This window comes from Octodon degus, unplaced genomic scaffold (genome assembly GCF_000260255.1).
Source record: "Octodon degus isolate 3935 unplaced genomic scaffold, OctDeg1.0 scaffold00118, whole genome shotgun sequence".
In the NCBI taxonomy this organism is placed as follows: Eukaryota; Metazoa; Chordata; class Mammalia; order Rodentia; family Octodontidae; genus Octodon; species Octodon degus.
Window position 1 is genome coordinate 1553248 of NW_004524694.1, and position 11649 is coordinate 1564896.

Sequence of the window (11649 nt, forward strand, 5' to 3'; positions counted from 1 at the left end):
CTCTTAGTTTAGTCCTTTTGATTTAATTAAAATTACTATGATTATTTTGATTAATAGGTGCTGAAGATGAAACAAGAATAGATATACAGTTCCCTGCTCAATACAAAGGCCAAGAGTTGTATTCACAGCAAGATGATGAGCAGCCACAGGGATGGGTGTCTTGGGCGTGGTCATTTGTGCCTGCGATTGTGAGTTACGATGATGGCGAAGAAGATTACCTTGCGGATGATCCTGCATCAACCCTGCATCAGCAGAAAGCACTAACTTTGAAGGATCCTATTGTTTCTGTAGGATTTTATTGCACAAAGGCAACTGTGACTTTTAAAGTAGGTTTTCTTTCTCTTGCTGTTAAATGTTAACTTTAAAACTTACATTCTGATTGCACGTACGATTGTAGCTTAAAAGATGATTTGTGTTCAGCAAAGATAAGATAGAGTGTAATAATTCTTCATAAAATTACAAGATGTCTCAAACTGAATTCTTTTTAGGTACTTACACTGCTGAACTATCTCTCCAGCCCTTTCTAACTGAATTCTTTTGAATTTTGACTCCTTCCAATCTCCTTTAGGCCATCTTCACTTTTCTTTTTCATTAGCTTTATGGACAGGTTTTTTTTTTCCTCTTTCTACTGAATTCCTGGCATATAAATATGCCTCTATTTCCATTAAAAGTGAACATCTAAGTAATTTACTTTCAAGTTATGTGTTTTTACAGCTTATAGTTGAATTTCTCTGATCTCCTTTATAACAGATTTTACACCCATTAATTGCACATATTAATAGCATTTATTGTGATATTTCCATACATTAGTACAGTGTACACTGAGGAAATTACCCTCCCATCTCTAATACTCACTATTCTGTCAGATTGACTTTTTGAGATTACATATACGGGAGTGAACATGTAGTACTTGTCTTTCTGTGGCTGGCTTATTTTACTTACTATGGTAAAGTTCCCCAGTTCAATCCATTTTGCTGCAAATGGCAAGATTTTTTTGGTAGTACCAGGGACCTTGTGCTTGCTAGGCAAGCACTTATTCCATGGCAGTATCTCCCCAGCCCAAAGATTTTGTTTTTTATGACTTAGTAATTCTCCATTGTGCATATATACTGTGTTTACCGTATTTATTCATCTGTTGATAGGCATCTAGGCTGACCCATCTGACCTATTATTAATTGAACAGTAATAAACATGAGGATATACATACTTCCTTGGTGTGATGATTTCACTTCTTTTGAACGGATACCAGAAGTGGCTTAGCTGGATTGTTTTACCCAGTGTTTTTTCTCCACATTCTCCCTAGCATTTCATAGTGAAGTTTCTTTAAAGAGTTTTGCAGTTTCTGGTTTTCTTTTCTCTCATTCTTTAAGATAGCCCAGTTTCTTCCATAGGTCCTCTTCTAATTCTATTTTTATCAGTATTTAACATATCCTGTTTCTGCTATGAAAAATGCATATAAGATATATATTCAAAATCTGGTATATTATGTGATTTGTTCAAAAGTAGTAAGGCGAACAAGAACTATTAGGTTGCTAGTACTTTTGGCACCCCTTACATATTCTTCTTTGGTGGAGTTTTGACTTCTGTAATGCTCAGATATAACCCAGCATGAATTTTGGGTTCTTTGTTCCCTGGCTTTTTATAGTGCTATTGTCACACATGCACAACGTCATGAATAATTTTTAATTCATGTAGCAAATATTTATGAATGCCAGCTGTATTCCAGGTACTGTTTTTGTCTGTAGAGAAATGATAGTAAACAGATATGAATCCTTACCACTTTGAATTTATGTTATTAATACAAAAGACAAGGTGTATAATATGTTCATTGATCTAACAGTTTCATATATTATAAAACAAGGAAGAAGAATGTTACTAAATGGTAGAGATTGTGCAGTTTTTAAAATAAGATGATCAATGAATGTCTTACTGAGAATGAGATATATTACTGTGAAGGGTATATGCAGAAACTTGTGATAGGAAGCCATGTAGACAACTGTAGGAATGAACACTTCAGGAGTAGAAAAATGGATATTTAAAACTTCAAGGAACAACGAAGAAGTTAGCAAGTTTGGAACAAAATGGCCTAATGAATAAAAGGCATGTTATCAGATCAGAGAGATAACTGGGACTTGGGACAGTGTAAGAAAATTGGTTTGGAATAGTGTAAGAGATTTAAAAAACTGTGCAAGTCATTTTGGGCACGATTTCCTTCCTTTTTTTTTCCTCATTCCCTTCCTTTTTCTTCCTCTGTTTCTTCTTGGTACTGGGGATCAATTGAAGTCTTCATATAAACCTACATTTCCAGCCTTTTTAAGATTTTTTTTTTTTTTTTTTTAATTTGAGACAAAGTTTCACTCAGTTGGCCAGGTGAGGCTTAGAATCATGCTACAGCCTCTCAGAGCTGGGATCACAGGCATGTGAGCACATCCAGCCTAGACTATTTTATGTGAGATAGCAAGTTTTGAAGACGTCATCATATAAGAAGAATTAAATAGGGATTTAAATTATCTTTTAAATTGAATTAATTTTTGTTGAACAAAGTTATAGGAGAGCAAAAGTAGAAGAAAATCAGACAGGATTGTAATCTTAAAGGAAGAGATAATGGCCTAGTCTAGGACTGAGGCATGTCTAGATAATGAAAAATTATTAGTATTTGAATGTATATTCAACGTCAAGTATATAAGATTTCCTGATGGATTTTATGAAATAATGAAATCAAGGGGGTCCAGATTGGCTTTTGAGCAACTGGAAAGGTTGAGTTGTGCATTTTTGAGACAGAAGCTGAAATAAATAGTTTTGAGATAAAGATCAGGAACTTTGTATTGAGTAAGTTTAATATTCCCATTGTATACCCATTGGGACATGGATATGTGAATTTGGAGTTCAGACTACACATTTTATCTAAGTTAGAAGTATGACAGTTATTAAGACTGGAATTGTGTAAATAGAAAAAAGGGGAGGTTCTAAGATGGCACTCTGGGCTATGGTGGTGGTGAAAGGTTGGAATGAGAATCAGCAAATAATCGGAGAATAGAGATTATTAATATAGTCAGAAAATCAAGAGAATGTTTGTCTGGAAATCAAGTGTCATAAATGTTTTAAAAGGGAAGGAGGATGCTATTTTTGAGATTAAATCTTTCAGTTTAGCAGTATAGAAATTAATCTTTAAAAATTTGGTAATGTTAACTAGAACAATGATGTAACACTAGTTGAATCATAGTTGGAATAACAAATGGGAGGACAGCTATGCGAATGAAATGACACATCTGCTATGGACTGATAGTTTCTCAAAAAGTGAAACAGAATTACTATATAATTTAATAACTTTAATAGGTAATACCCCAAAGCTTTTAAAACTGATAATCAGTTACAATGGCTACAAACCAGAAATAGTTAAACAGTTGAGAGAGAAATAGTTAAAATGGTTACCAATGAATAAATGAATGAATGAACAATTTGTGATGCATATGTATGATGGAGTATTATTTATCTATAAGAGACATGCAATTCTAATATATGCTAAGCACTTGAAAAATTTTGGGAAGTGAAATAAACAAGGCACAAAAGGACAAATATTATATCATTCTACTTATATCCAAAACTTAGAATAGGATAACTTACAGTACAGAAAATAGAATAGAGGTTACCAGAGGCTTGGAGATTGGGGAGTGGATTTAGTGCCTGACAGCTGCAGAGCTTCTGCTTGTGATGATGTGAAAGTTTAAATAGATAGTGGGTATCATTTACATGATTTAGTTAGTTATAGTTTGAAAGATAATTAAAATGGTAAATTTTGTACATTTTTTTTCACATCAAAATGTGGGAATAGAGGAATTGATGACATAGAAAACTCTTTAAAGTTTTTTTTAATTTTTATTCTATTATTAAGGGAGGCAGAGGAGTGGGGAGACCAGTAATCCATTGTGGAAGTGGCATTTCAAGCTTTTTGTTTTAACCAGATTGGAATTAATATGTCATACTTATTTGGTGATGTGAGTGATGTAGGGAGGAGAAAATTGATGATGTAGGCAACATAGAATGAATTGTTGGACTAAGGTTCTTGAGTAGAAGAGTGAGGAGTCTGATGGTTGCTTCTGGTAGGACAAGATTATTGATCGGTGACATCAGGAGAGAAAATCTGTGAGGTTATGTATGTAGTAAGTAAATAAGGTATTTGAGCCTTTTGGAAATTTTCTTCAAATTGTTTGTATTTTTTGAGGAGTTCTCAGAGTAAAAATGAGGGAGAAAAATGAAGATTTGAGGAAAGAGGAATAAAATTATCTCAGGGAGAATGAGGAGAAATAGTTTGAGTATACTGTATATATTTGCTAGAAATGCTAAAGCCTCCAGGACAAAAACGTGTGCAAGAATTTGTAAAGGCAACAGCCATTGAGGTTGTATGTTTTCCTTTGGCCATATTGTACTGTAGTACCTGAGTAAAAATGAATGGTGAAGATGGAATAGAGGATGAGATAATTGCAGCGGAGGAGGAAAAGAAATGGAGAGACAGAGTTTAGGAATGACCATCTAAGCAGATATTGAAATCCGCTGAGAGCATTTGACAGTGGCAGTGTAGGAGAGACAGAATCTAAGACCAAAATTTTCATAGAGTGAGCAGGATTACTTGGGGGTGGATTTTGACCTGCTCCGTTTCCGACCTGGGCTGGTTCACCCCTCCTTAGGCAACCTGGTGGTCCCCCGCTCACGGGAGGTCACCATATTGATGCCGAACTTAGTGCGGACACCCGATCAGCATAGCGCACTGCAGCCCAGAACTCCTGGACTCAAGCGATCCTCCCACCTCAGCCTCCCGAGTAGCTGGGACTACAGGCGTGTGCCACCGTGCCCGGCTTGGGGGTGGATTTTATGACAGCGGCAAGGAGGGTGATTCATGTTACCTGGTCTATTTTTTTTTGTTATGTTTTAGAAAGTGCTGATATAAACATGTAAAACATATATAAACTGTTTGAATGAATACAGTTATTTCTTTAAAGGTTTTGCTTTTTTGGTTTTCTTCCTTAGCATGTGTTTTTTTCAGTCTTATTACTCCTTTTCTTTGGTGTGATCCTTGAATGTTGGTAGTCTGATTTGATGAGACCTTAAGATGCCATGGTCTCTTCTGCTACTGTAGGGAATATGAATACTGATAGAGCTTGGTGTAAACTGTTGTAATATGTGATATAGGTCCATTTGATTATCCTAATCCACCACTCGTGAACTATAGGGAATTTAATGACTACATGAAAGTTTGAATATTTTGGGAGAGTGGGAAATAAAAGGATGCTGGCTGATTAGTCTTAGCATCTCTGAATAAACTAGTGTAGAAAAATAATGAGCTCAAAACATCCATAAGTATCTAAATTCTTGTAATTGTAAGGACAAATTAAAGGAAAATAAGGAGCTCAAAGATTCAAATTCCCAGCTACACACACACACACACACACACACACACACACACACACACACACAATGTAAAAGTTTCTTGGTGTGTCTTTAAAACTTTGTTAAAAAATTCATTCATTCATTTAATAAATACAGGGTATCGCTATGCAGCTCAGACTCATAGTGATACTCCTATCTCAGCTTCCCCAGTGCTGGGGTTATAGGCATGTACCACCGTGTCCGCTTTTTGTGGCCAGCATGGTGCTCCCAGGGTTCTGGGACCATGAAGTACCAGGGATCAAACTCAGGACCTTGAGCTTGCCAGGCAGGCACTTACACCACCGAGCTATCTCCCCAGCCCTCTTAGTATGTCTTGAAAGATTTCTTTTCCTTTAGTTGCAGGACTGAGATTACAGAAATCCAAAGACAGGCCCTCATAATTGGATTTGCAGAAATACATCGCAAATTTAATGTGTGTCTCAGAGTATGTGAAGTATAGGTGCGGGTTCTGATGGAAAAGGAGTAGCATACTGTAAATTGGGATGGAGAGGTTTTGGAAGATCTTGAGGAGATGTTGAGCTCTTAGAATGAGATTAACATCTTTTCTACTTGCTTGTTCCAAAGGTATAATTTAACTATTGCGTAGATGCTAATAGAGTGCCAAGTTAATTTGTGCCTCCAACTCATTGCTGTACTTGGCCTTTCAAGTTCAATTCTTTTGTGTCCTCACTTGTATATCTAATTATTATTTATCGCTTACAAAACCAGATCTTCCCTGCAGTTCTCCTTTTCTCCACTGTTTTACATTTCATTGAGTTAATAGTATTCCATTCAATTGCCAAGCATTTGAGTACCTTTTTCTCTTCTACCACCAATCCAGTGAATTGCCATATTCTGCCAGCTACAGTCATTTCTGATAAGCTTTAATGAGTACTATCCATAAATCAGGAGTTCTTAAACTTTTGATTTCAGGATTTTAGGGTACTTTATTTTTAAGAAAATTTGTAAGTGATGAGAAGGATTACGAGTAAAGTCTTCTGGTGATGTTTGTTTATTTACTTTTAAATTCAAAATTATTTTCATATACTTACTAATTTATTGTTGAGGATTGTATTAAACTAAGTCAGAATACGCATTTATATATGTAAAGCTTTCATCAGTATTTGTTATTAGTCACTGTGTCTTTTAAAATTTTCAAAGCATTTATGTTTCTTGAAACTCTTAAGGAAAATATGTTGATATTTAGAGGGAAAACATTAGAATTCATTATTGAGCTTGGACATGAATAATGTATGGAATTAATTTGCGGTTCCTATTCTGCTTAGAAAATAGGTCATGTTTCTACATTAGCATTTTGAACAGTTGATATCAGTCCAACAAAAATCATGCCAAATTAGATGTAGCATTTTTCTAATAATGTTTAAAATTGTTCTTGTAATGTTTCAGTCCTTTTAATCAGTTAATTGGTTTTTCTTGACAGTAATTGTAGACAGCTGATGGGTGATCAAGTTTAAAAAATTCAGTTTTAAGCTTATAGAATTGTACTTTAAAACCACAGCTTTGAGTTTTCCATTACTAAAATATCCAAGAGATAGGGGTTTATAATATGTGAAAAATATAATACATCAAAATTGAGATAAACACATAGTCTGTAGGCTTAAAATTGTGTTTTCAGCATAGCAAGTTTTATTTGGCTTATTTTACTTTTAAAAAAATGTTATCTTTGACTTTGTGTTTGAATTTGTAAAATGTTACATATCCATTTCACAGAAAAAGGGTAACTGAAACATAGGTAAACCTAGGCAGAATACCCAGAAAACTTTTTATGTTAGAATAATTTTAGAATTAAAAGTCACCAAGAATAAAAATAGTTTACTTACATTTTTGCAGAAGGGTTTTTTTTTGTTTTTTTTTTTTTTTTGCGACTCCCCATTGACCTGTAGCAGCGCTGGTCTGGGTTGCCTTGAGTATGTGGGAATGGAAACACTTCTCAAAGAGACTGACTGCCTCCTTTAAGCAGGCACTTAAACAACTGAGCTAATGGGCGGGTCCCCTACTTACATTTTTTTAACCCATTTTCTACTACTTTTTTTTTGCTGTCTTACACTCACAGTACATTTGTCAAAACTAAGAATTCTAGTTTGATGCATTGCTCTTAAGTTTTAGAGTTTCTTACTGTTATTTTTATCTGCCATAATCCAAACTGAACTGTCGTATTACATTAAGAAAAGTACATTTAAACAATAATTTAAATTTTCTAATTTTTATTATATATTAATAATGTATTTTAAGCTCCATCGGAGAGAAACAGTTTCTTTTGTCAGCATTTGGTTATCATTTGTTATCTAGCTGATACTCAATAAATAATTGTCTGAAAAAAAATTGTTTCATGACTGCGTCTATGAGATAATGGTATGAGGCATACTTTGACAGTGAACGCTCATAATCCTACCTCCCTCATAGTGACTACAAAGTTCCGTTACATCTGAGTTTCTTCACAGCTTTATTAGATAAGTGAAAAATTTTGGAAATCATTGAACTAAATATGGCTGTATATATTGGTGAAAATAAAATAAACAAGTTATAATATACATACATTTTTGGTAGAATATATGAACTGTTTTATGAGTGGGACTGTTTCTGCATAGTTTTAGTTTTTAAAGCAGTATTAAGGAATCCAAAAAAGTGGAATTTAAGTAAGTTCAGAGTAGCATTGTCAACTTTTATTCATAGATAATCTGTTACATCTGTTTTTGTTGTACCTGTTTTCCTGCTTATTAAATTTCCTGAATCTTAAAATTGACCTTATTTTCATCAGTTCATCATAATGCTGACAATTTATTGTCATTTAATGCTAATTTTGATTTACTTAATGTTCTTTTCTTAGCTCACTGAAATGCAAGCTGAGAGTAGTTATTATAGTCCTCAAAAAGTAAAGTCTAAAGAAGTGTTATGCTGGGAACAAGAAGGAACTACAATTGAGGTAATCTTTTAGCATTGAACATATTTTTAAAAATCTTGTTCTTAAGGGCTGTCCAGATAGCTCAGCAGACTAAAGCACTTGCTTAGAAAGAGTGCAGCAGCCTGGGTTCAATCTTATGGTGTGCAGTGCTGCCCCTCCCTGGGGCGCACTGAGATGGTGATTGAGACTGGGCATGGTAGTGCATGCCTATAATCCCAGCCCTTGGGAAGCTGAACACAGGCGGATTACTAGGAGTTTGATCTAGGTAGTGAGACCCTGTAGACCCCATTTTAAGTACCAAAAAAAAAAAAAAAAAAAAATTCTTGTTCTTAGAGTTAATATTGATAGCTAATAAGACATTTATCATAGTATATTTTTAACTGTATAATAGCAGTTTTATGTTTCAATTTTACTAGTCAGTAGTATTCAAGTAATTATTCTTTGATATTTTACTGTAATATGCAACATGAATTAATTCTTTACAGTTCCATTAACTTGTCCATATATAGGGGATGTATATGTGTGTTAATGTTAATGAAGCACCTGTCACTTGAGGATAAAAGCGTTTGAGGATACAGAAGCAAAAGATTCTTTACTTTAACAAGGGCTGGCCAGATAGCTCAGTGGATTAAACCCCTGCTTAGGCAGATGCAGGGGCCGGAGGTTCCCTCCCTGGCCTGCCATGCTGGCCCTGCCCCTGGGGCACAGTGAGATCGCAATTGAGAAGGCATGGTGGCGTGCACCTGTAATCCCAGCACTTGGGTTTTCAAATGAGAGGATCACTACAAGTCTGACTTGTGTAGTGAGACCCTGTAGACCCTGTACTAAATACATTTGAAATACTTTAACAGAGTTTATGATTTAAGGAAAATAAATTTAGGAAAGCCATAATCCTAAAGATGTTTGACTAATTTAAGAGTTACAAGGAAAGCCTGAAGATTTGTATTAAATTTGTATTAAATTCCAATTCTTAATTTTAATGTTTCCCTTCCCTTCTCATAGGCCCTTATGATGGGAGAGCCTTTCTTTGACTGCCAGATTGGGTTTGTAGGTTGCAGAGCCATGTGTTTTAAAGGAATTATGGGTGTTAAAGATTTTGAAGAGAATATGAATAGAAGTGAAACTGTAAGTCAAAAATTCCCTTTCTTTCTTGGATAGGATGCAGGGATATTGAAGTGCTTAACTTTATAAAATTTGCTAGGTTACATGTGTCTGTGGCTTGAGAGAGGAGATTTAACATTTTCTTGTGCGTTTTCCCCTAAAGTTATAGAACTCAAGGGAATTTAAAAAGTTGAAAGCACTTAACACCTGGATAGTAGCTCAAAATATTTTCCAATTTATAAATGACTCTTTTTTTTTTTTTTTTTTTTCTTGTTTATAGTAGCTACTTGGAGTTCCCTTTTGGTCTTTTAAAATGTTCTTTGGCAAAGTAGGCAGTGGAAATGGAGACAGCATTCTTTATCTTTTATAGTAACTCAAGTTTTAGTAATTTCTGTTAACTATTGAATGGATATTAATAAGATCACTGTTTTATTTTCTTTAGGAGTCAGTGAGTTTTTCTCCTGTTCAGTAATTGTATGTTTGTTTTCAGGAAGCCTGTTTTTTCATCTGTGGTGAGAATTTAAGTACCAAAGGTTTGACTTACCTTACAAATTCATTGTTTGATTATAGAAGCCCAGAAAATAATGGTACTCGTGCAGAATTTATCTTGGATGCAGCTCATCATAAGGTCAGAGACTATATTTTTGAGATCAATTCTAGACTTTCATAGGTTGGACACATTGTGTGAATATTTGTGATTGCCATCTTCTCAAATATTTTCTGAATAAAAATTGTTTGCTGAAATATGTAGAATGGTTTTTCCCAGCTTGTATACCTAAGCAGGCTTCATGAATGCACAGTAGCTTTATGTAGTATATGACCATAGTTTACTTACACATGTCCTATTGTTAGAATATTCATGGAAGAAACACATAGAATTTTCTTTATCAATTTTCATTGCCTATAGAGTGTGGAACTTAAAAAAAAATGTGGAACTTATAAGTGTGTTTCAGTTTTCACTATGTGTTTTAGTTTTATTTGAACTTTCCATTTAAGAGCATATTAATATGTTGATAGACTATTATTCAATTTATAACAAAATTTAGGTTACCTAAAGATTACTAGAATTACATTTTAACCTTTTCACTAAAGCTTACTCTTGCAGATTGACTATTTACCTGTATAATTAACATTCATTTAGAATATTGTAATGTATCTTTAGACTTTGAATTGTTTCCTACTTGAGAACTACCTCTGGGAATGTACATTTTAGACAGTTTTATGATAATGATAAAAGGTTAAGTATACTATGTACTCCATTATAGGTATTCATTAACTAGACATTATTGATAAAGTGATCAAAATGTCCAGTAGAATTATGCATGCCCTTTATGTAGTCAGCAGAGATAATACTACCTTTCTTAGAGGTAATTCTTTGGATAACCTCTGTTCCTTAGTTTTGGTAATCCTTTGAGTTGATACAGTTTGTGTAGGGATGAGTGTCTTATTTTTGAGGTTTTATACTCAAAAGTTTCTTCTGTATAATGTTCTGTTTGTATTGCTTTGTTGGCAGGAGACATACACAGAGATAGCTGGAATGCAAAGGTTTGGGGCTTTTTACATGGATTACCTGTATACAATGGAGAATACTAGTGGCAAAGGTATTAGTTTCATTTTGTTTTGCTTGACTTACTGTGAGCAACAGGTACAAAGGCATCTTCAGAATCAGATGGCTCTGATTGTACTTGCATCTTGACTGATTGTACTATCCAATGTTAGATTCACTTTCTGGTATTTTAGGGAATGGTTTAATTTTAATGTAATATTAGAATTTTTTGAGATTTTTTGCATTTTAATTTTTTAAAAATACAAGTGATTTGAAAGGACGATTTTGTATAATTAACCAGAATTAGTTCTTATATGCTAAATATTAAAATTTTGAACATCAGAACTAAAAATATTTTAAGTTACCAAAAAGAATAAGCAGAAGTACACCTGCCTGCGCATACCTATAAAAAATTAAGATTAAGCAATATTCAGAAAATTAAATACTAATTAAAAATTAAATGTTTCAAAACAATTGAACTAAGAAAAGGTTTTCATGATAGCAAAGAAGTACTAAGAGTAAAACATAAGATAAATACTGGAATGATAAGTAAATGACCAGCACTTCTAACAGTTTGAGGATAGGATATCGCACAAAGTTCTAGTGTGTTGTGGACATGCATAATGACCGTGACAGTTACTGGTGGCTAGGCGTC

General features: G+C 34.1%; 1 protein-coding gene across 1 annotated transcript in view; it reads left to right on the forward strand.

The window, feature by feature from the left end:
• The window catches only part of Vps13b (vacuolar protein sorting 13 homolog B), an 881657-nt gene that overhangs the window by 62930 nt on the left and 807078 nt on the right, over positions 1–11649 (forward strand). The window contains 5 exon segments of the mRNA XM_023699943.1: positions 58–326; positions 8273–8368; positions 9350–9472; positions 9939–10076; positions 10962–11049. Of these exon segments, the coding sequence (XP_023555711.1) occupies positions 58–326; positions 8273–8368; positions 9350–9472; positions 9939–10076; positions 10962–11049 (714 nt within the window).